Raw genomic sequence first — 25999 nt, forward strand, 5'->3', positions numbered from 1 at the left:
TATGTGCTGCTGGTTGATATTTAGCTAAACCGCTGACAGGTATGTAGGTGCTTGACGGCTGCAATATTAATCAGCTCTATGCTCTCAATTTGGAGATTCTTTTTTTTTTTAACCTAAACAAAGTTAGAAACACATCCTGCTGATACTAGTAGATGCTGTTCATTTGAAGACTGGGGTTTTAATGAAGTCTTTGAAATGTTCTGTGCAGGGAATCCAGTCGCTCATGTAAAAGAGCCTTTACAGTGATTGATGGACTCCTTGCGTTTCTTTAAACTTCAGGAGAGCTGTGGGTATTGCGTTTGGCTCCTCCAATTTAAACCTGAATTAATCCTGCAAGCTGATTCTTTTGCAGTTTGCTGCCTGTGCCGAGCACAGTGTACTTCCATGCATTCATGAACAAAAACATGGGAAGCGTTTATTCAAAAGAAAAACAATACATGTTTCAATTGTAAAACATATATAAGGAAATTGACAATAGTAATGTGTGTGAAGTAATGTCTTCCCAGACCAGTGCACACTGGTAAAATGGTCTGCTTGCTTTATAACTGTATAGGATTATCCAGTGTGGTTACAGAGCAATCACTCTCGCTTCTAAAGTGTTCTGCTGGTGATTGATGATTGTGGTTTGCTGATTAGACAATTAGAAAGGAGCAAGGGATAATCAAGAGCTGATCTTGGATCATTGTTGTTTGCACGTGTCTCTGCTCAGAACATGAGTGGCTACATTTTGGTTTTCTTGAAGGCATCCAGCTCCTGGTATCCAAGCTCTCTCTCTTTTTTCTTTGCTTTTTCTTCCTCTTCTCTCTTCTCTTGTTCAGCGAGCTCCTCCGGGTCCACGTAGGTGTAGAAATACGCCATGATTGAGAAGATGATACAGACCCCAAACAGGAGACAGGAAAACAGAACAAACTCTGCCCACTGGAAGAAAACACAAGACAGCACGGTACTGAACCAATCCTCTCTGCTCCATGAAATCCTGTCTCACCCTCTCTCCTCCATGGAATCCTGTCTCATCCTCTCTCCATGAAATCCTGTCTCATCCTCTCTCCTCCTCTCTCCCTGATGAAATCCTGTCTCATCCTCTCTCCTTCTCTCTCCTCCATAAAATCATGTCTCATTCTCTCTCATTCTCTCTCCTTCATGAAATCCTGTCTTATCCTCTCCTTCATGAAATCCTGTCTCATCCTCTTTCCTCCTCTCTCCCTGATGAAATCCTGTCTCATCCTCTCTCCTTCTCTCTCCTCCATAAAATCATGTCTCATTCTCTCTCATTCTCTCTCCTTCATGAAATCCTGTCTTATCCTCCCTCCTTCATGAAATCCTGTCTCATCCTCCCTCCTTCATGAAATCCTGTCTCATCCTCTCTCCTTCTCTCTCCCTCGTGAAATCCTGTCTCATCCTCTCTCCTCCTCTCTCCCTCATGAAATCCTGTCTCATCCTCTCTCACCCTCTCTCCTTCATGAAATCCTGTCTCATCCTCTCTCCTTAAATTAATATATTTTATATCTGCCAGTAAGTCACTGATATTCAGACAGGTGATACTCTGGGAATAGCTGGCCTGCATTACATGGAGCCAATTGAACTATTGTTCAAGATTGCCACCTAGTGGATTAAAACAGTAACTGAGCTACTTATCAGGAAATAGTCATCACATCAATACAACAGTTTCAATGAGGATATGTTCAGACAACAACTTATGTGACCCCTGAAAAGAGCTAAAAAATTAATATTCGAGTTCAAGTTATCTAAAAAAACAAACCAAATATACTGTGGGGTATTATACGTCCCAGACAGTGACTACAGTGATGTTCAAAGTGAGGACACTTGATGTGCCGATTTGCCTCCTCCCCAAGCCAGTCCCCCTCCATACCTGTTCCAGCATGCCTCCCTGAGCTACAATCATCACAATCACATTCCCGAAAGCCACGGTCATCAGCCAAGCAGCCTGGAGGACCGCCTTCATACTAGCTGGGGCCTGAAAGAGAAACAGCCCCAGAGTCACCACTCACCAACGGGACTCGACTTCCAGGTCACTGGCACTGTAGTGCAGAGCTGCGGAACCAAAACCAAGTCTACCTGATAATGGGCACAGTAGCGTTAAGAAAGGCATAGTAAATTATACAGTTAAAGTCTATCTGCACCAAATACAGTAAAAATAATGCAATTTGCAAAATACAGATTCTTTTAAGAGTTTCCGGATCCCTTACCTGAGAGTAGAACAAGCCCCTACCCCTCCAGATCCCTTACCTGAGAGTAGAACTCAAGCCCTCCCTCCGGAGCCCTTACCTGAGAGTAGAACTCAAGCCCCTCCCCCTCCAGATCCCTTACCTGAGAGTAGAACTCAAGCCCTCCCTCCGGAGCCCTTACCTGAGAGTAGAACTCAAGCCCCTCCCCTCCAGATCCCTTACCTGAGAGTAGAACTCAAGCCCCTCCCCCTCCAGATCCCTTACCTGAGAGTAGAACTCAAGCCCCTCCCCCTCCAGATCCCTTACCTGAGAGTAGAACTCAAGCCCCTCCCCCTCCAGATCCCTTACCTGAGAGTAGAACTCAAGCCCCTACCCCTCCAGATCCCTTACCTGAGAGTAGAACTCAAGCCCTTCCTCCAGATCCCTTACCTGAGAGTAGAACTCAAGCCCCTCCCCCTCCAGATCCCTTACCTGAGAGTAGAGCTCAAGCCCCCACTCCGGATCCCTTACCTGAGAGTAGAACTCAAGCCCCTCCCCCTCCGGATCCCTTACCTGAGAGTAGAACTCAAGCCCCTCCCCCTCCGGATCCCTTACCTGTGAGTAGAACTCAAGCCCCTCCCTCCTGAGCCCTTACCTGAGAGTAGGAGAACTCAAGCCCAGTGATGGAGAACAGGACCTCGCCGGCTGTTATCAACACATACTGCGGGACCTGCCAGCCTATGTGCAGGCTGTTTGCAAGGATGTCTTGGATTGTGTTGATGTGGACAGTAGTGTCAGAGGTCTAGCAGAGACAATACAAGACAATTGTGTTCACAAGCTGTGCATTGTAATAAACTATGGCAGATTTAGGTTCACACTTTAAAATTAAAAGTATACATATTTTGATTTTATATATAAAGTTGAAATACCGCACTAACTTTATCAAAGCTTTAAAAATCTACCAGTTTTGCTGCTGTCGTTGGTATTACAGTGGCGATATGCCCAAAAGGTCCTGTCCTACCAATGGTGTCTATGTGCCTGCCTGCCTCTTTGGCTGCCTCCCTCCATCCCTGCCTCCCTCCCTGCCTGCCTCTCTCCCTGCATTCCTGCCTGTCTCATTCCCTGACTGCCTCCCTCCTTCTCTGCCAGCCTGCCTCCACGCCTGCCTGTCTGCCTCCCCTGCCTGCCTGCCTGCCTGCCTCCTTATCTGCCTGCCTGCCTCCATCCCTCCCTGCTTGCCTGCCTGCCTGCCTGCCTCCCTCCCTCCCTCCCTGCCTGCCTGCCTGCCTCCTTCTCTGCCTGCCTGCCTGCCTGCCTACCTGCCTGCCTCCTTCTCTTCCTGCCTGCCTCCCTGCCTGCCCGCCTCCATCCCTCCCTGCCTGCCTGCCTGCCTGCCTGCCTGCCTGCCTCCCTCCCTCCCTGCCTGCCTGCCTGCCTCCTTCTCTGCCTGCCTGCCTACCTGCCTGCCTCCATCCCTCCCTCCCTGCCTACCTGCCTGCCTCCTTCTCTTCCTGCCTGCCTCCCTGCCTGCCCGCCTCCATCCCTCCCTGCCTGCCTCCTCAGTTACCATGCCCTGCTTAGGTTACGCCCCTGTTTTGATTGTAAAATCATCAATAGCACTTTTTTTTCACAGATAATAAAACATAACAATTGTACAAAAAATGTGTTTGCTGCTTTTACAAGTGTAATTGGTGCTGCTGTAATGACGATTCGCTGCGAGTAGCTTTCAGAATGTAGCTGGTTGAGTAAGAAGGGCAGCCCCTATACTAGCGCTTCCTTTGTTGGGATGAGGCTGGTAACTCACCCCTGTTATAATAACAGTATATGAGGCACCAAAGTCAAGCAGCCCCAGTCCCACGTCAAGGCTAGTCCCACTTAAGCCAATTTTCATTTTTGCACTGTACCTATATTAGAAAAGAAGAAAACATGCAGCACACGCAGCAGAGTAAAAGTTTTTAACGTGACACGATCTTCAAACATCACCTTCATGCTTTAATACTGATCCCATCTCATAATGCTAAACCACATTCCGAAGACTGAAGCTGTTGAAAGACTCACATGAACAGTCTGGCTACGCAGTCTTAGAGTCTCAGAGTGCATATTTGCTTTTCTACTTACTCTCCTCTCTCGAATGTTCTGTAGGGAGAGACGTCACAGCCCGTCAACACTGCCCCAAAGTCTTCTTCCCCCACGCTTATGTTAACATTCTCTGAATGGCCATTGATAAATCTGTCAAAGGGAGATCGAGCACAAACGCAGACAAGCTAGAATAACGTACATCTTTAAAATGAAGATGTCATATCAAGCATAAAGAGATCCGTTCCATAAAGATGGGAGGTTTTTAACCGATAACCAGGTTCATTAAATAACTCAGCTAAAATATTTCAATCAATCACAATTAGCAGCTCATTTTGTGCTTTGTATGGGAAAAAATGCAAACACTTCCAAAGTGTCTTGCAGAAAAGCTTCATAAGCTAATTCTGAGTGTCAGCTGGTTTATCTAGCAGTGTAAGAATCATGCCCAGTCAAAACGACTTCCAGTGCAGTGCCACTTTCAAAACAAATATATCTCAGTGTGTTTTTCACATTGATGGGAATTGCTATTGTCAAACATTTCAGCCACAATAATGAAAAGAGCCCTGTTTAATCAGTTTATCAAACTATAATAATGTACTTCATTGAATTTCTGATGCTTTGTCTTCATTTTATAAGCACACAACGTGATCTTGTATCAGCCTGGATGAATGTGGATTGCTAAACTATGATGTCATTTGATCTAATTTGGAGCTGAAACGTGTTTGTGAGATGGATTTACCACCTTAAAGCTGCATGTCCATTGGCAGGCTTTTGAATTTCATCTTGTATAAAAAAAAAAAAAAAAAATACAAAAATGGATACTTTACATTTAATACAGTATTATGGGCATTTTCAAGTCATTTTATTATGGATTATTATTATTTTTTTTAGCAGTGTATATGTACATCATATCGAAACGCTGGGCAGCTGGCTCTTTGAGCAATATATATATATATATATATACACACACACACACACACACACACACACACACACACACACACACACACACACACACACACACACACACACACACACACACACACACAAAAACACACACTGCTGTGCAAAAGTCTTAGACATGTTGCAATTTACTCAACTATTGCATAGCAGTGTATATTTTAGCTCAAAGAGCCAACTGCCCAACGTTTCAATATGTTGTTCATATCTTTCTCAAGGAAGTCTGTGTTTGAATCAAAACATTGGAGGTATTTATAGGTTTTTCACGGCATGACAACTACTTGTTCTTGTTTATATTCAAATCCATGATTTATTCTTGCATGATGTCGTGGTGTTCTATATATTGTGACATCAAATCTGTATTAATTCTAATTATCATTATTTTATATAAACTTATATTTATATTATCATGCAATGTTGGCTCCGAGGATCAGCCTTGATTTGGCCTCTCCAGCACATCAGCATGCCTAACTTTTGAATGAATTTTGTTTATTTATTTATTTAAATGTTATATATTTATTGGAGTAAATTAATTCATTCTTTTCTGTTGAGTCCTGCTGGCATAATCGTGTTCAGTCTATTTATCCATTTACTTTCCTTTATTCTTCTTTATGTTGCATTGTCTGATTTTAGCTGTTCTAATACTACACACTTTGCATCATTCATCATTCTTTTGACTGCTGAAGTGCTGTACTATTGGTTCATTCATTTTTTTATTTCTAATTAATGAAAGGTGGTTCTGAACTCTTATATAAAGTTGTTCCAGTCTCTCCATATTTTATGTCATCACATTTTTCTCAGGCTGTTCCATAAACATTTCTATTATATTTTTACCTTTTTCCATCCAGGTGTGTATGGATACAGTTATTTAATGCTAACACTGCATAAAATTGCAAAAAAAAAGATGATCTGAGTCAGTTAGCAGCACCATAATTCTCCTAGGGTTAGTAAGTTTTTGTTTAGTACAGTACGATAAGAAAGATAGATAGATAGGTCGATATAGTAGATATAGTTATGCTTTGGTAAAACATACATAGAATGATATCCCCATAGAATTAATCATTTCACTTACAAGTTTGCATGCAAGACCTGTGCTATTGCTGTACAGCACTAAACTGTATGCTTTTCCTCCAATGAAGTGCTGGCTGCAAGGAAACGTTGCTTCTTTGTACATCACAGTGAAATTTAGGGTTTCGGAGTCTGCATTCAGCTTCAGCGTCTGGTATTCCAGAGGATCCTATCAGTGACAAAGACAAGGCAATTCAACAGCGTTCAGCATGTCAATGGGAACTTTCTGACAAGAAGAAAACTCTAGCAGTCCATCGGGTTTATATGAAGTATTGATTAGATTTTATACGAAGTATCGATTAGAGGACTTTCTCAATGTGTTCATGCTGTTAATATGAAGCGAGGAGCCAGTCTTTATGTGCCAGCCATATAAGATGTAAGGAAGGGGTTTCTGCAAAACACAAAATAAGAGGTGAGCTGATGTAACAAAGAGAGCGTCTTAACCACCATGTGAAAGAGCTGGGCTTGTCTGCATTCGTGTTTAGAAAGCTTTTAAGCTCATCTCACCTCACCGACAGGGGACACAACCTGTAACAGTGACACTGACGCAAAAGCTGTTCCCTCTTCAGCGCTATTAAAGATGACATTGTGTCTAGGCATGTGAGACAGATATGAAAGATTCCCAAAGCCACTTCGCTAAACAAGCCACCTGAAAAGGATGGATTGGATCTCCAGAGAGGGCGCTCCCTGGGAGGTGAGCGTGAACGCTGTCCTCAGCCAGGTTCAGGATCTGAAGCAAGCTCTCTCGGGCAGCTGGCGCTGGGATCATCGTTTCCTAAGAAGAAAAACATGATGTACTCCTCTTCTACTGGTGCATCAGGACATCACAATGAGTTTGTTTATAGAATGTGATCATCTCTGAGCCTAACTATTTCAAAACTGGGACTGGGATTAAATAAACAACGCAGAGTGTGACTTTATCATTATTCAGTCATCATGGGGTGAACACGCCACAGACTGTTAATCTACCAACGTTACTGCAATTGGCTGAATCACTTTCCCAACACCCACTTCTCCTCGATGGCCAGATCCGCCCACACTTTCATATACTGCTTCTCATCAGCAGTCACAGTGTTTGGCACAGTGCTTTAATACTATAATACAACTGTTCAAGTGGCTAGCACAGTGATAATGGATCACAAATATATGCAATCACCCCCATCAAAACGGGTTTAGTTCCCACTCTCCTACACTGAAGATGCTTACATTGACTTTCATTTCCACCAGCGCTGCTGCTGCAAACGCAATTGCTGCCAGAATCATGCCGGTTGCCATCCTTTTAAGAGGCCTGTAGGACACAAGAAATGAATGATCATCAATCTAGCCTGCAGCACTGCAGTTACCCTCAGCTCAGGGTCCTCACAGTCTCAGGTGGAAACAAGCAGACAAGGCATTCCTATATAAAGAACACTACAGACAACACAGCACATAGCATAAGCACAGTACTGCAAGTATGGACCCCTCTACTGTATCCTGCTTGGAATAATAGGACAATAGGTCCTTTAACTAAGGTGACAAACACTAACTATATTATTAGTGTCACGTGATTATACATCAGGAGAAGCTCTAAGAAAAGGTTACAGTGGTACACCCTGGTACAAGCCCACCCCATTGTAGGGAAGCAGAGTATAACAGGGATGGAATTAAGACTCCCGTTGCATAGCAGTTTCACCCATTCTAGATTTTACTAAGAGCTTGATTAGCCACAGTGTAGAGGTAATAAGCTCAGGGATGTCTTCTGAAACTCATAGTAAAACCATCAATGGATCAAACTGCTATGCACTAGGATTCCCCGCATGAGCACAGTGAAAGCAAGGTAAAGCACAGGCAGTCGTGGTATATGACCTGCAAAATGAACACACCTGCACATCTAACACAGTAACTTTTTTATAACAGCAACCCAGGAAGACAGCATCGTGCTGCAGGATCAGTCTCATTGTAAGTCTTCAAGCAATGCTGTCTAAATGAACAACATGTGGTTTTGCATGGCCTGGATCATTGACTGGGGCAATAGAAATCTGAGTAGGCATTGTCTTTGTAAACTGTACAGTTACCATGAAGAAGAATGGAGATGAGCAGAGACCAGACACTCACGTGAACTTTATGTTGCACAGCTCTACCAGTGGGTAGAGGCCCATATCAAACACAGGAATGAAGACCAGAATCAGCAAGGCATTCAGAGTCTAGGGAAACACGGTACATTCAGGAAACTGAACTAATCCAAACAGCATGTGATAGAACGAGTCAGACTGCAATGCAGAGATTGGTACAGTATGCTGAATCTTTATGGGGTTTTATACAAATGGCCCTCATTACATTTATTTTGTATTATATACAATCTGCATCTCCCTGCTGCAAAGCTAGCAGGAGGAGTTTGGTGAGACAGAGTTCTGGCAGGTGTTTCTTATCTAAGCCCCGTAGAGAGTGAATGAAAATGAATACCTGCATTTGATCAGGCTGTAGCACAAACCCGCCCTGCAAGAATGAAAAGAGGCCATAATCAACACAATGATATTAACAATCCTCCATTCGCTCGTCATCCTCCTTTGTGCATTTCCTTTCTCATTGGCTTCTTTGTTTAATCTTTACAGAACTTGCATTTGTATCAAGCGTGCATCATATGAATTGTATTGGATGTCATAGTTAACAGTGAATACATCTGAATTCATCTTTAGAGTCTAGTTTCCTATCCTTAGTGCTTCAGAAGCATTTTCACTGCCCTCCTGATCACTGTTTAGTTAAACTGTGATTCAAATATCTATCTTCACTTTGAAACATGTAAAATCAAACCAGGAAAGTATCTTCTTGTAGCTGTGTGTGGAAGAGCTCCCTCTAGGGGACTGATATAGACAGTGGGTTCTTCAGGTTTAGAAAAGAAGATACATTTCAATTAACCCTACTTACAAAGTCCATGTTCATTCTGGCAGCCTGCAGAGTCCAGCGGGTTCCCTGTTTGAAAAGCAAAAAGAAATAAACCCTGATCTGCTTGTGACTTTGTATTTGTTGACTGTTTATAGAAAAAGAGTTTTCCGTTTTCTGTGCAGGGTTAAGCAATCTTGTAATGTGCGCTCCCCGGGTTAGTGCTTGACTGGTCTATACAGACAGCTGTGTAATTAAATCTTTCTTTTTATCATCTCAAACTCCACCCTTAGAAGAGCAGCTTGTTCCACGGGTCACTCTGACAACCAGCCTGTGCTGCCAACACAAAATGAGGGTACGATGGGAGGACTGTCTGCTCATTCATTGATCTCTAGTGCGTTTCTCTTCTCTAAAAGACCTGGAAAAAACTGACCGGATTAAAAAAAAAAACACCTGAGAATACCTTTATTCAGCGTGTATTTAGCCTTGCAGAATAGTAGGCTTCTTATAGTAAACTCATTACCAACCAACTAAGTAGCTAACAAGCTAATCAACTAACTGACTAGCTAACAAGCTAATCAACTAACTGAATAAGGGTCAGTTTTTGAAAGTTCAAAATGACTAAAGGTTTGCAAGCTCCAGCTGCTAGCTTTACAGACCCTGGTTAGCACTAATCCTGGACTAGCCAATGTTACATCAGGCAGGGTAGTCCGAGATAAGTGCTCATCAGGGGTGTGAAACCAGCTGCAAGTGTTCTCATGAATGACACCATTTTAAAAGAAGTCATAAGAGATCTCTTAACCTGCTGATCGAACAGAGCCCAGAACATTGGCAGAGGAATGTACAGGAACAGCACCCTGGAGACCATCTTAATCTCTGTGATCAGAGGCTTCTGTGGAAGAACAAACAGGGAATGTGCTGAGCAATGGTCCCGTACTCTAACCATGGTCGCCTAATGAGCTTAAAGACCAATCCAGCACTCTGTGTGTACGGGTGGCTGTCTCTAGAGCTACTTGCATGTATTCATTAACAGCCTGTCTAATAATCAATACTGTTATCAGTCTTCTTCCTGATTCTGATCAGTGGATTAGATGCTTAGCTGCAACTCTCCTGCTAACCCTGAGGGTGGCGCCCTTGTCTCTGTTGAGCGTGGCTCTCTTTACCCGAGTATATGTGACCTACAGCACGCCCTGTTCACGGATTTCTTTTTTTTGGTTTATAAAGCATTCCAGGGTTAAGCAGAGGCCAGGTAACTGGGGCTGGATTTTATATAGAAAAATAAAACCAGGAGCCAGAAATCTGATAACCAGTAAGTCATTGTTAAAGGCTTCCTGTAAACTTTCAAAGGATGACCCACTGACTGCACCCAACTGTTAAAACCAAAAACTGGGTTTTGGTGGGTTGTTTGGAAATTAGAGAAACGCATTACCTGGTACTTTTCTTCAGCCCAGTCAAGCCAGTGCTGCCTCTTTGGAAAGTGACTGAAACGATGCTTCCAGCGATTGTTTACTGCAAACTAGAGAACCAAATGACTCAAGACAATTGTGTCCAAGCGCCTGTACAACACAACCTTTCTGAAATGAGCAGCTTCTATAGAAATAATAACGTATCCTATCATTTCTTCACAATCAAAACCAAAACTCTTTTGTAAAAAGTGGATTCCGGCCAGCAAAGCAAACATACATCTTAAGAGGATGTAGACTGTAACATGCTTTATTATTTAAGCTACTGTAGCATTGTATAGTACATAGCTAAAGCTAAAAAAAGACAGGAAAACACACAGTTTGTTAAAGAATTTGTATTAGTAAATATCCAAAGTGCTATAAACTATAACATGTCTTGCAGTATATCAAGCATTGCATAGTAAATAGGTAAGGATTGAAAATGATTAGAGCCAGTTCATATGTTAGTATAGTCAGTAACTTACTCCAATGCATTTGCAGACTTCCACCATAATGTTTCCTTGTGGCGGACGTTTCTTGTACATTCCACTGCCAGCAATAAACACAACTGAAGGTATAAAGAGAGTTGAGTCAATGGGAGCCCAGCCACCTCAACTCTAACTGGAGCCCAATTACTATTACCAGTTATTACTGCACAGCAGAGACAATGGGAGTCTGTCAGTACTGGAGCCCAATCAATATGACCAGTTATTACTGCACAGCAGAGACAATGGGAGTCTGTCAGTACTGGAGCCCAATCAATATGACCAGTTATTACTGCACAGCAGAGACAATGGGAGTCTGTCAGTACTGGAGCCCAATCAATATGACCAGTTATTACTGCACAGCAGAGGCAATGGGAGTCTGTCAGTACTGGAGCCCAATCAATATGACCAGTTATTACTGCACAGCAGAGGCAATGGGAGTCTGTCAACTACCTTACTTTGAATTGGTTCATTCCTGTTCATTACTGCTTGCCAAATTTAAAGCATATGCACTTGTGTCTATGCTTTCTTTGTCAAGTGGTTTTTGTTTTGGGTAATTAGTATGGCACAGCATGTTGCAAATTGATACTGTATCAACAACAACCCATTGGTATTACTGCAGAAATGGTCTAATTTCACTCACCCAGCGCAACAGCCATCAGAGCGGCAGGAACGCCAAATGCAAGAGCATAACAATCTCTGCCAAAGCACTGGACATTACCTGAGGAGAGGCCACTGTCATTAGCACTGCGGCAACAGGACTATACTACAATACTACTGATAATAACCACAATCCCAAACTCCATACTGTCATTAGCACTGCAATAACAGGACCATACTACAATACTACTGATAATAACCACAATCACAAACTCCATACTGTCATTAGCACTGCAATAACAGGACTATACTGTAATACTACTGATAATAACCACAATCACAAACTCCATACTTTCCTTTGTTCACGAAGCTTGAACTCCTGAGCTGTTTGAAGAGTTGATATTTATGAAACAGTTCTCTGCTGTTGTTAATGATGCCATCAACAGCCCAGAACAGTTTCAGGAATGTTAAACTTTACTTCATTCATGAAAAACAGACTTTGAAAAACATTCTTGAACTAACTCACAAGTTAAACATTCATAGTTAATCAATATAGAAATAATTGTGTGCTAAAACTTGTGACCAGGATACAGATAGTTAAGTGACCACAGAGAACTTCAAGCTAGAAGTCATTTATCCACTGTGGAAGGTGTAGGATATGATTGCATTACAAAGATGTGCTTTTTCTGTATTGACTTGCATTGGGATGCTTGAAACTGTATGTTTTGTGATCATTGCATTTAGCAGCATATCCACAGGTATGATAATGGTGGTAACTTACATCATTGCATCATGTAAATAGTGGGTTAGCAATGGCATACTGATGAGAAGAGCAGACTAACCTCGTAGTAGAGGGGTGACGAATGTTGATATCACACTTCCTGCATTAATGGACAGGTAGAAGATGGAGAAGAACTTTCTCTTCTCATTCAACTGAAACAAATCACCAATATAAACCCACGTGGAAGTATTTTTGGGTGTTTTTTTTTTTTTTTCAAATACAAGAAAATATAAACTATAAATAAGTCCATTGTTCTGCTGTATTGATAAGGACACTACTAATTATTTATTACAAACTGGAACAGCACAGTCATGTGAAAATGGGTGAAACTGCTATGCAATAGGAGTCTTCTTTCCACCCCTGGGCATTGCTAACAACTCTGCGAACATGAAGCAAGCTTTCTTACGTGTTCTTCTTCAAACTGGTCTCCTCCGAAAGCAGCAACGCAGGGCTTGATTCCTCCTGTCCCAAGAGCTATGAGGACCAGGCCCACCATCGACAGGACTCTGTAAGAGATGAAACACGTTCAAGTCAAGGCAGGGTTATCATTACTGCCGGCGATACATTTCTCAGCAGGGTTATCATTACTGACGGCGATACATTTCTCAGCAGGGTTATCATTACTGACAGCAATACATTTCTCAGCAGGGTTATCATTACTGACAGCAGCATACATTTCTCAGCAGGGTTATCATTACTGACAGCGATACATTTCTCAGCAGGGTTATCATTACTGACAGCGATACATTTCTCAGCAGGGTTATCATTACTGACAGCGATACATTTCTCAGCAGGGTTATCATTACTGACAGTGATACATTTCTCAGCAGGGTTATCATTACTGACAGCGATACATTTCTCAGCAGGGTTATCATTACTGACAGCGATACATTTCTCAGCAGGGTTATCATTACTGACAGCGATACATTTCTCAGCAGGGTTATCATTACTGACAGCGATACATTTCTCAGCAGGGTTATCATTACTGACAGCGATACATTTCTCAGCAGGGTTATCATTACTGACAGCGATACATTTCTCAGCAGGGTTATCATTACTGACAGCGATACATTTCTCAGCAGGGTTATCATTCAGATACATTTCTCAGCAGGGTTATCATTACTGACAGCGATACATTTCTCAGCAGGGTTATCATTACTGACAGCGATACATTTCTCAGCAGGGTTATCATTACTGACAGCGATACATTTCTCAGCAGGGTTATCATTACTGACAGCGATACATTTCTCAGCAGGGTTATCATTACTGACAGCGATATATTTCTCAGCAGGGTTATCATTACTGACAGCGATACATTTCTCATTGAATCACAGCAAAGCAGGGAATCATTATTCCCAAATTGCTGTATTGCTAAAAAAAAATACATTATAATAACTAAACAATGTGACTGCGGCTTTTCTTATTGATAATAATAATAATATCATCTAAACAATGTGACTGTGGCTTTTCTTATTGTGCAGTTTAAATAAGAAGATCTAAGCAATGTGAACCCGGATCCAGGACTGAAGGAGAGATGTGTGTCGAGCTGTTAAGAGTACATTGCTGTCAGGCGACCCCTGCAGCATATAAAACCATTGCAACATGTTGATTTGGTTGACATGGACCAGCTGACCAGTTCTGAGGTACTGTCTATGAGGAATCATAGACAACACCTTCACTGTAATTCACCTCAGTTTCTTAGTCCAAGAAGCAAGTCAAAGAGCCTGTCACAGAGACGGCCGAAGTGGGCGGTGTCAGAACCAGGAAAAGGAATGAAATACACAAAACACAGGACGGATGAAATGAAATGATGATGGCGCTGGCTGGCGCCGGTTTATTGTAAAATAAAAGGGTTTAACAAACAAAAGACAGGACACGGCACTTCGCGCCAAAATAAACAGACAAACAAAACGAATAGACACAGACTATATATAATGTTGTGCTGGGATTCAATTACCAATTAATTATTCACTTGAATCCCAGCACGTGAATTAATAAAGTGCAATTCCCCGTGCTCACATATTACTACATTTTACTTGCACGTGAAGTGCTGTGCAATCCTCGTGCCTAAATACACATATACATTTTAAACACTTGTGTTACACAGACCCGTTTATATCCCGTGTACCAATGTCTATACACCAACATTTAAACACACCACACGCAACACATACCAGATAATATACACAAGGGCGGGCACTTTGTCACAGAGCCCTATAAGCATATGTATGTGTATATACACTCACACGTGCATTGTCTGGTCTCCCACTGTCGGTATTGCACCAACAGACTTGATGATGTGTCCAGCTACATAAACAATGGAGAGGTATATGATAGTCCTGTGTAGAAAAAGAAACAAGAAAATAACATTTTAACAGCCCAGATAGCTCATAAGTATGTGGGAATATACACTCACACGCTGCAATTGTCGGGGTCTCCCCACTGCTCGTATGCACCACAACAGACTTGAGACTGTGTCCCTACATCAATACATGAGAGCATATCGAAGTCAGCTTGTAGAAAAAGTAAAACAATTAAAAATCTTTTAATTATCCATGGTGCACCAAAGCTAATGTGCAGAACAACAGCATGATTAATTCCCTTGTGGTAAATAATAATAACGGTTCTCTTACTTAAATTTCCCAAGGAACGAGTCGGCTATTAGCGCTCCAATGAGGGGTGTGAAATAACAAAGGCTGGAGAAGGCGTGGTAGACAGATGTGGACAGGTCCTTATCCCAGTGAAGAAAGTTCATGAAGTACAGAGTCAGCACAGCTTCATGAAAACAACATGGAAATATGTTAGAAGATGCTTCACACTCGATCTTCACCACAGCCTTTCAACAAACAAAGAAGAGAAGACGCAGAAAGTTTGCCGTGTTGGGTCTTTTGATTAACAAACTGTGAAATGATCTCCACACAGCCCTTCCTATAGTGGTAACCAAACTGACTGAAATGATCTCCAGACAGCCCTTCCTATAGTGGATAACCAAACTGACTGAAATGATCTCCAGACAGCCCTTCCTACAGTGAACAGCCAAACTGACCGTGATATGATCTCCAGACAGCCCTTCCTACAGTGAACAGCCAAACTGACTGAAATGATCTCCAGACAGCCCTTCCTACAGTGAACAGCCAAACTGACTGAAATGATCTCCAGACAGCCCTTCCTACAGTGAACAGTCAAACTGACTGGGATATGAACTCCAGACAGCCCTTCCTGTGGACAGCCAACAGCCAAACTGACTGAAATGATCTCCACACAGCCCTTCCTATAGTGGATAGCCAAACTGACTGAAATGATCTCCAGACAGCCCTTCCTACAGTGAACAGCCAAACTGACTGAAATGATCTCCAGACAGCCCTTCCTACAGTGAACAGTCAAACTGACTGGGATATGAACTCCAGACAGCCCTTCCTGTGGACAGCCAACAGCCAAACTGACTGAAATGATCTCCAGACAGCCCTTCCTACAGTGAACAGCCAAACTGACTGAAATGATCTCCAGACAGCCCTTCCTGGGGACAGCTAAACCGATGCAGTGTGCCCAGTTGGTTAACAGCTAGCCCATGCATCGGATAATGGATTACTTGTTCCCAGTCTGCATTTCACTTTTTAAATAGTCAATTGCCAACTGGATAAGGTTTGGCAAATAGCCTGTCTCGAAAAGTCAACTGGTTACTGTAAAATACATAGGGATGGAAGTAAGACTCCCATTGCATAGCAGTTTGATCCATTCCTAGTTTTATTATGAGTTTATTGTTACCTATACACTGTGGCTAATCAAGCTCATAGTAAAACCTGGAATGGGTAACTCTGCAACGCAATAGGAGTCTTATTTCCATCCCTGAATGCACACAAAAAGGGATCTCAACTGCCGGGCAGGCAGTGTCCTGTGCAATACCTTTCATGCCATAATAAGAGAAGCGCTCGCAGAACTCGTTCACCACGATGAAAGCGATGCTCAGGGGGTAGTTGGTTCCACACAGCCTCTAAAATGACAATGCAAATAATCATAATTTCACTACAAACTCCAAATCCAAATTTCAAGTACTAGGTTACTGTTGATTTTATGTTGTTTTGTTTTTCGTCAATGCAATAAATAACAAGCACATCTTTTAATCTGTACATTCCTGCTTGCAGGAGGAGAACTCTCTCAAAGTAGGTCTTATTCATAGATGAAGGTGATTTACAGCAGCCTGTTTGGGGCTAATCTATCAAGTCCTGCCAGCTCCTCTTTGTAACCAACATCCTGCCATGTTAATGAATCTGCCTAGAAAACACAAGCAACACTAGGAATGGGGATTATAAGATTGGGGTTAGATTAGGTGTTGTGATTATTACCAAGCTAATTTCTGACTTTAATTGTACTGGAACTTTTTATTTTTTACTCTACTGTGCACATTTTTATACTGTATGCAGGCATTCTCTTTATGATTGTGTGTTACATTTTAATGACAATTCAGGTTTACAGATGCAGTGTCAACACTTGAAAAACATTTTCAGCGTTGCTTGTTCACTGTGGTGAACACCATTAAAGCTGACAGTAAAACAAACAGCCCTGGTTTGACCGGAATCCAGCAAGTGGATATTTAAACAACTTACCGGAACTTTCTTTCTGGCTGTTGTGAAGTCATTAAGTGCTCCATCTGGGGAAAGAAAATGGACAGTTTCTTTGGTTTTTGTTCATTGAAAGTGTTTTGTTCATTGCACGTTTGCATGTCCCTGTAAACTACTGGAAGTCCTGTGCAGCAGCTTTACCATGCAAGTCAATCAGCATCTTCACCATGCAAGTCAATCAGCATCTTCACCATGCAAGTCAATCAGCATCTTCACCATACAAGTCAATCAGCATCTTCACCATACAAGTGAATCAGCAGCTTCACCATGCAAGTCAATCAGCAGCTTCACCATGCAAGTGGATCAGCATCTTTACCATGCAAGTCAATCAGCAGCTTCACCATGCAAGTCAATCAGCATCTTCACCATGCAAGTGAATCAGCACCTTTACCATGCAAGTCAATCAGCAGCTTCACCATGCAAGTCAATCAGCATCTTCACCATGCAAGTGAATCAGCAGCTTTGTGAATGGTGCGTGAACCAACAACACCAAGCCGGTGACTGCCTTTAGCTAAACCCTGAAATCAGCGCTACCCTTTGTGTGCACAGTGAAAGGGCTGACTAGTCCACTTATAATTTACCATCGTTTTTTAACCTATCAGAAATATCTGGAGGCTGTAATGCAGAAAATATAAGGGAAGCCACATTCAGTTGTTTGGGAAATTAACAAAATGATAATCCATTACAGAAAAGGATGTGGTTTAAATCACAGTGCGGCAGTAATGCTATCTCAGCATTCTCAGGTTTATTTATTTTATACTATAATTGAATGTACATTTATTTTATATTATAATTGAATGTATTTGATCATGTCCTAGTGAGGTCAATATTTGTAGTGTTGTCATGTAACGTGACTGTGCCCACCCTTGCATGTGTAGTGCTGTCATGTAACGTGACTGTGCCCACCCTTGCATGTGTAGTGCTGTCATGTAACGTGACTGTGCCCACCCTTGCATGTGTAGTGTTGTCATGTAACGTGACTGTGCCCACCCTTGCATGTGTAGTGCTGTCATGTAACGTGACTGTGCCCACCCTTGCATGTGTAGTGCTGTCATGTAGCGTGACTGTGCCCACCCTTGCATGTGTAGTGCTGTCATGTAACGTGACTGTGCCCACCCTTGCATGTGTAGTGCTGTCATGTAACGTGACTGTGCCCACCCTTGCATGTGTAGTGCTGTCATGTAACGTGACTGTGCCCACCCTTGCATGTGTAGTGCTGTCATGTAGCGTGACTGTGCCCACCCTTGCATGTGTAGTGTTGTCATGTAGCGTGACTGTGCCCACCCTTGCATGTGTAGTGTTTTCATGTAGCGTGACTGTGCCCACCCTTGCATGTGTAGTGCTGTCATGTAGCGTGACTGTGCCCACCCTTGCATGTGTAGTGTTTTCATGTAACGTGACTGTGCCCACCCTTGCATGTGTAGTGCTGTCATGTAGCGTGACTGTGCCCACCCTTGCATGTGTAGTGCTGTCATGTAGCGTGACTGTGCCCACCCTTGCATGTGTAGTGCTGTCATGTAGCGTGACTGTGCCCACCCTTGCATGTGTAGTGTTGTCATGTAACGTGACTGTGCCCACCCTTGCATGTGTAGTGCTGTCATGTAACGTGACTGTGCCCACCCTTGCATGTGTAGTGCTGTCATGTAGCGTGACTGTGCCCACCCTTGCATGTGTAGTGCTGTCATGTAGCGTGACTGTGCCCACCCTTGCATGTGTAGTGTTTTCATGTAACGTGACTGTGCCCACCCTTGCATGTGTAGTGCTGTCATGTAACGTGACTGTGCCCACCCTTGCATGTGTAGTGTTTTCATGTAACGTGACTGTGCCCACCCTTGCATGTGTAGTGTTGTCATGTAACGTGACTGTGCCCACCCTTGCATGTGTAGTGCTGTCATGTAATGTGACTGTGCCCACCCTTGCATGTGTAGTGCTGTCATGTAGCGTGACTGTGCCCACCCTTGCATGTGTAGTGCTGTCATGTAATGTGACTGTGCCCACCCTTGCATGTGTAGTGTTTTCATGTAGCGTGACTGTGCCCACCCTTGCATGTGTAGTGTTGTCATGTAATGTGACTGTGCCCACCCTTGCATGTGTAGTGCTTTCATGTAGCGTGACTGTGCCCACCCTTGCATGTGTAGTGTTGTCATGTAACGTGACTGTGCCCACCCTTGCATGTGTAGTGCTGTCATGTAGCGTGACTGTGCCCACCCTTGCATGTGTAGTGCTGTCATGTAGCGTGACTGTGCCCACCCTTGCATGTGTAGTGCTTTCATGTAGCGTGACTGTGCCCACCCTTGCATGTGTAGTGTTGTCATGTAGCGTGACTGTGCCCACCCTTGCATGTGTAGTGCTGTCATGTAGCGTGACTGTGCCCACCCTTGCATGTGTAGTGTTTTCATGTAACGTGACTGTGCCCACCCTTGCATGTGTAGTGCTGTCATGTAGCGTGACTGTGCCCACCCTTGCATGTGTAGTGTTGTCATGTAACGTGACTGTGCCCACCCTTGCATGTGTAGTGTTGTCATGTAGCGTGACTGTGCCCACCCTTGCATGTGTAGTGTTGTCATGTAACGTGACTGTGCCCACCCTTGCATGTGTAGTGCTGTCATGTAGCGTGACTGTGCCCACCCTTGCATGTGTAGTGTTGTCATGTAACGTGACTGTGCCCACCCTTGCATGTGTAGTGCTGTCATGTAGCGTGACTGTGCCCACCCTTGCAAGTGTAGTGTTGTCATGTAACGTGACTGTGCCCACCCTTGCATGTGTAGTGCTGTCATGTAGCGTGACTGTGCCCACCCTTGCATGTGTAGTGTTGTCATGTAACGTGACTGTGCCCACCCTTGCATGTGTAGTGCTGTCATGTAACGTGACTGTGCCCACCCTTGCATGTGTAGTGCTGTCATGTAGCGTGACTGTGCCCACCCTTGCATGTGTAGTGCTGTCATGTAGCGTGACTGTGCCCACCCTTGCATGTGTAGTGTTTTCATGTAACGTGACTGTGCCCACCCTTGCATGTGTAGTGTTGTCATGTAGCGTGACTGTGCCCACCCTTGCATGTGTAGTGCTGTCATGTAACGTGACTGTGCCCACCCTTGCATGTGTAGTGTTTTCATGTAACGTGACTGTGCCCACCCTTGCATGTGTAGTGCTGTCATGTAGCGTGACTGTGCCCACCCTTGCATGTGTAGTGCTGTCATGTAGCGTGACTGTGCCCACCCTTGCATGTGTAGTGCTGTCATGTAACGTGACTGTGCCCACCCTTGCATGTGTAGTGCTGTCATGTAGCGTGACTGTGCCCACCCTTGCATGTGTAGTGCTGTCATGTAGCGTGACTGTGCCCACCCTTGCATGTGTAGTGCTGTCATGTAGCGTGACTGTGCCCACCCTTGCATGTGTAGTGTTGTCATGTAACGTGACTGTGCCCACCCTTGCATGTGTAGTGCTGTCATGTAACGTGACTGTGCCCACCCTTGCATGTGTAGTGTTTTCATGTAACGTGACTGTGCCCACCCTTGCATGTGTAGTGCTGTCATGTAGCGTGACTGTGCCCACCCTTGCATGTGTAGTGCTGTCATGTAGCGTGACTGTGCCCACCCTTGCATGTGTAGTGCTGTCATGTAGCGTGACTGTGCCCACCCTTGCATGTGTAGTGCTGTCATGTAGCGTGACTGTGCCCACCCTTGCATGTGTAGTGCTGTCATGTAGCGTGACTGTGCCCACCCTTGCATGTGTAGTGCTGTCATGTAGCGTGACTGTGCCCACCCTTGCATGTGTAGTGCTGTCATGTAACGTGACTGTGCCCACCCTTGCATGTGTAGTGCTGTCATGTAGCGTGACTGTGCCCACCCTTGCATGTGTAGTGCTGTCATGTAGCGTGACTGTGCCCACCCTTGCATGTGTAGTGTTGTCATGTAACGTGACTGTGCCCACCCTTGCATGTGTAGTGCTGTCATGTAGCGGGACTGTGCCCACCCTTGCATGTGTAGTGCTGTCATGTAGCGTGACTGTGCCCACCCTTGCATGTGTAGTGTTGTCATGTAACGTGACTGTGCCCACCCTTGCATGTGTAGTGCTGTCATGTAGCGTGACTGTGCCCACCCTTGCATGTGTAGTGCTGTCATGTAGCGTGACTGTGCCCACCCTTGCATGTGTAGTGCTGTCATGTAGCGTGACTGTGCCCACCCTTGCATGTGTAGTGTTGTCATGTAGCGTGACTGTGCCCACCCTTGCATGTGTAGTGCTGTCATGTAGCGTGACTGTGCCCACCCTTGCATGTGTAGTGCTGTCATGTAGCGTGACTGTGCCCACCCTTGCATGTGTAGTGCTGTCATGTAGCGTGACTGTGCCCACCCTTGCATGTGTAGTGCTTTCATGTAGCGTGACTGTGCCCACCCTTGCATGTGTAGTGTTGTCATGTAGCGTGACTGTGCCCACCCTTGCATGTGTAGTGCTGTCATGTAGCGTGACTGTGCCCACCCTTGCATGTGTAGTGCTGTCATGTAGCGTGACTGTGCCCACCCTTGCATGTGTAGTGCTGTCATGTAGCGTGACTGTGCCCACCCTTGCATGTGTAGTGCTGTCATGTAGCGTGACTGTGCCCACCCTTGCATGTGTAGTGCTGTCATGTAGCGTGACTGTGCCCACCCTTGCATGTGTAGTGCTGTCATGTAGCGTGACTGTGCCCACCCTTGCATGTGTAGTGCTGTCATGTAGCGTGACTGTGCCCACCCTTGCATGTGTAGTGCTGTCATGTAGCGTGACTGTGCCCACCCTTGCATGTGTAGTGCTGTCATGTAGCGTGACTGTGCCCACCCTTGCATGTGTAGTGCTGTCATGTAGCGTGACTGTGCCCACCCTTGCATGTGTAGTGCTGTCATGTAGCGTGACTGTGCCCACCCTTGCATGTGTAGTGTTGTCATGTAACGTGACTGTGCCCACCCTTGCATGTGTAGTGCTGTCATGTAGCGGGACTGTGCCCACCCTTGCATGTGTAGTGCTGTCATGTAGCGTGACTGTGCCCACCCTTGCATGTGTAGTGCTGTCATGTAGCGTGACTGTGCCCACCCTTGCATGTGTAGTGCTGTCATGTAGCGTGACTGTGCCCACCCTTGCATGTGTAGTGCTGTCATGTAGCGTGACTGTGCCCACCCTTGCATGTGTAGTGTTGTCATGTAATGTGACTGTGCCCACCCTTGCATGTGTAGTGCTGTCATGTAGCGTGACTGTGCCCACCCTTGCATGTGTAGTGCTGTCATGTAGCGTGACTGTGCCCACCCTTGCATGTGTAGTGCTGTCATGTAGCGTGACTGTGCCCACCCTTGCATGTGTAGTGCTGTCATGTAACGTGACTGTGCCCACCCTTGCATGTGTAGTGCTGTCATGTAACGTGACTGTGCCCACCCTTGCATGTGTAGTGTTGTCATGTAGCGTGACTGTGCCCACCCTTGCATGTGTAGTGCTGTCATGTAACGTGACTGTGCCCACCCTTGCATGTGTTATTTAAATTGAATTACTGTAACTGTCCAATAATCATTATTTTTGATAATTTTGGGGGGCAATTACATCTGTGGCCAAACGTTTCCAGCACTCTATGTAATTAACCAATGTTTCTTCATAAAGTCCAATAGAACCTGTTGAATAATGTTATGTTAACATATTGAATTACATACTGCTTACATATACTTACGAAAAACTGACAATGTTGAAAAATGTGTCACACCTCGAATCTAACATGAAATCCTGTGCTGCTGTCATGTCTTTTGCGTTATCATTTTGTAGTTTCTTTGATTAAAGGGTGTTAAATAAAATATCTAAATTATTCATGTAGGTTTTTTTTTTTTAATTATGTCTCAATCTAAAAATAATATGCAAAAATTTTGGCCATAGCTGTAAATTTGATTGACATATGATGTGTCATTAAGAGATGTGCTGTGTTGACCACATAAATAGCACCATATGACTGATAAAAGTATGCACTGACTCATAAAATTCACTCAGGAAGTATTTCCATTGCACTGTTGCATCGTTTATCATACCGGATACATTTTTATCCACCCCTATCACCTGTTTCCATCACAGTTGGAAAGCTTTTTTTTCTTTTTTTATAGGCATGAGTTTTAACGCATAAAAAAAAGTTTAATGGAAACATAGCTACTGTCCATCAGTGGTGCTGGTTTTGTGGATTAATATTAACCAGGATTTAGGTTTAGACCAACAAACTCCTTTCTGACCTGAACCACATTTTATAATGTGATGTCTTCCAAAAAGAAGAAGCAGGAGGTTATCATCATTAACATTGTTCTGATCTACTGCATCTTTACTGCAAATGGGATTTTAATTCAGAACAGTGCTGCTCTGTGTTGAATGCTGCTGTACTAATTGCATGTTGCAGTCATCATAGCCCTATGCAATACTGTCAGATGAGATTATGGAATGGAATGAGGTCTGTGCACGCTGCAGAGTACCATGGATACAGGGCTCCACTAAGACACTATGTGTTTACATTTAACTCTTGAGACTACCCACTGTGACCAGTTGAGACTTTTTAAGACCCATTGCTCCGTGTAAAATATCAGTAATAAAAAGTCAGAACTGATGCGACTGAATGTGACTGAAACTGACAGAAAGGGAGAAGCAGCTTTTATAAATCTCAGAATGTGTTCCAGGGATGCCATGTCTGAACACATGAGTCAGTAATCTGAGTGTCAGCCCAGTTCAGGGTGTCTAAAGCTAACCCTTCCACTCCTGGTCTTTGTTCCAACCCTGTTCTGAATTGTTTCATTGAACTAATGAACCCTGCAGCAGACCCTGAAGTCATTCATCATTGTTCTTGTTAAATCTGGAGTGAAATTGTCCTCCAGGACAGGGGCTGGACGCATTTGGCCGCGTTACATGAAATTGCGTGCAACAGATTGCAGCTGCACAATCTTTATTAAGTCCACAAAAAAGAAACCCTAACTCCAGCTGCTGTCCTGCGATTCTGTTTTGTGTTTCATTTCATATTTTCAAACTGTTTTTTTATTTCACAGTTAAACAGAGAGAAAGAATACTAAGCCTACCTTTCTGGTCTTTCTTTCCCATTTTGCAGGAGCAAGTCTTCCTTTTCCTTCTGTAGACCTCCCTGAGTGAAGTTTTAGTGCAGCGAATGATATCCACGCTGCCCTTCGCTCTGCAATGTGTGACTGTGAGGCTCCAAACCCAGCATTAGAAAACATTTTCTATTGGTTAATGTTTCACTTTCAATCTGCCCCCCTCTCAGTTACTGGTGAATCTTGTTTTTCTCTTTTTGTTCATCAGGATAGAATAAAAAAGCAAACGCGAGCAGCAGTGAACCTTCGAACCATTAGGGCTGTGTGTCACTCACAAGGCACTGTGCTGTAAACCACATCTTGCACTCACACAAAGGGGTTCTTGTGTGCTGGGGCCTCATTGGAATTCCTCTCACCAGGATCTCAGCGCAGTCCCTGTTAATTATGATTTTGTGTAGTTACAGAGTGCCCTTGTGATAGAGGGGTACCTCAGTCCCTGTTAATTATGATTTTGTGTAGTTACAGAGTGCCCTTGTGATAGAGGGGTACCTCAGTCCCTGTTAATTATGATTTTGTGTAGTTACAGAGTGCCCTTGTGATAGTGGGGTACCTCAGTCCCTGTTAATTATGATTTTGTGTAGTTACAGAGTGCCCTTGTGATAGTGGGGTACCTCAGTCCCTGTTAATTATGATTTTGTGTAGTTACAGAGTGCCCTTGTGATAGAGGGGTACCTCAGTCCCTGTTAATTATGATTTTGTGTAGTTACAGAGTGCCCTTGTGATAGAGGGGTACCTCAGTCCCTGTTAATTATGATTTTGTGTAGTTACAGAGTGCCCTTGTGATAGAGGGGTACCTCAGTCCCTGTTAATTATTATTTTGTGTAATTACAGAGTGCCCTTGTGATAGAGGGGTACCTCAGTCCCTGTTAATTATGATTTTGTGTAGTTACAGAGTGCCCTTGTGATAGAGGGGTACCTCAGTCCCTGTTAATTATGATTTTGTGTAGTTACAGAGTGCCCTTGTGATAGTGGGGTACCTCAGTCCCTGTTAATTATGATTTTGTGTAGTTACAGAGTGCCCTTGTGATAGAGGGGTACCTCAGTCCCTGTTAATTATGATTTTGTGTAGTTACAGAGTGCCCTTGTGATAGTGGGGTACCTCAGTCCCTGTTAATTATGATTTTGTGTAGTTACAGAGTGCCCTTGTGATAGAGGGGTACCTCAGTCCCTGTTAATTATGATTTTGTGTAGTTACAGAGTGCCCTTGTGATAGTGGGGTACCTCAGTCCCTGTTAATTATGATTTTGTGTAGTTACAGAGTGCCCTTGTGATAGTGGGGTACCTCAGTCCCTGTTAATTATGATTTTGTGTAGTTACAGAGTGCCCTTGTGATAGAGGGGTACCTCAGTCCCTGTTAATTATGATTTTGTGTAGTTACAGAGTGCCCTTGTGATAGTGGGGTACCTCAGTCCCTGTTAATTATGATTTTGTGTAGTTACAGAGTGCCCTTGTGATAGAGGGGTACCTCAGTCCCTGTTAATTATGATTTTGTGTAGTTACAGAGTGCCCTTGTGATAGTGGGGTACCTCAGTCCCTGTTAATTATGATTTTGTGTAGTTACAGAGTGCCCTTGTGATAGTGGGGTACCTCAGTCCCTGTTAATTATGATTTGGTGTAGTCACAGAGTGCCCTTGCGATAGTGGAAAGAAAGGAGCACACTAAAAGAGCAATGTTCTTGTATTGACGGTGTGCTATAGGTATCAAGTAAATATACAGAAGACATGTGGGGGTAGATTATGATTTTAGTTGTATTACGAAGTCCATAGACGTATCACTGTCGTGGCTTGAATATATAGATAATATATTATAACATCATTTAAATCAAGCACATACAGGTGAAACATTTATATGACTAC

The 25999-nt window shown here is 43.7% G+C and overlaps 1 protein-coding gene across 1 annotated transcript; it reads right to left on the reverse strand.

Annotated features, from left to right (window-relative positions):
• Positions 1–389: 389 nt before the first annotated feature.
• LOC121322977 (solute carrier family 15 member 2-like) lies at positions 390–24406 on the reverse strand. The gene is made up of 23 exons (XM_041263653.1): positions 24114–24406; positions 17041–17084; positions 16340–16427; positions 15070–15211; positions 14683–14775; positions 12843–12942; positions 12498–12588; positions 11699–11776; positions 11056–11138; positions 10558–10644; positions 9931–10020; positions 9174–9218; positions 8712–8744; positions 8364–8452; positions 7476–7557; positions 6919–7044; positions 6235–6438; positions 4984–5027; positions 4284–4394; positions 3970–4069; positions 2821–2967; positions 1871–1975; positions 390–918 (listed from the first exon to the last, which is right to left on the reverse strand). The coding sequence occupies exons 1-23, from the start codon at positions 24133–24135 to the stop codon at positions 721–723; spliced, it is 2202 nt and encodes a 733-aa protein (XP_041119587.1). The 5' UTR covers positions 24136–24406; the 3' UTR covers positions 390–720.
• Positions 24407–25999: the final 1593 nt, after the last annotated feature.

The sequence above is a fragment of the Polyodon spathula genome, chromosome 11 (assembly GCF_017654505.1).
Source record: "Polyodon spathula isolate WHYD16114869_AA chromosome 11, ASM1765450v1, whole genome shotgun sequence".
NCBI lineage: Eukaryota > Metazoa > Chordata > Actinopteri > Acipenseriformes > Polyodontidae > Polyodon > Polyodon spathula.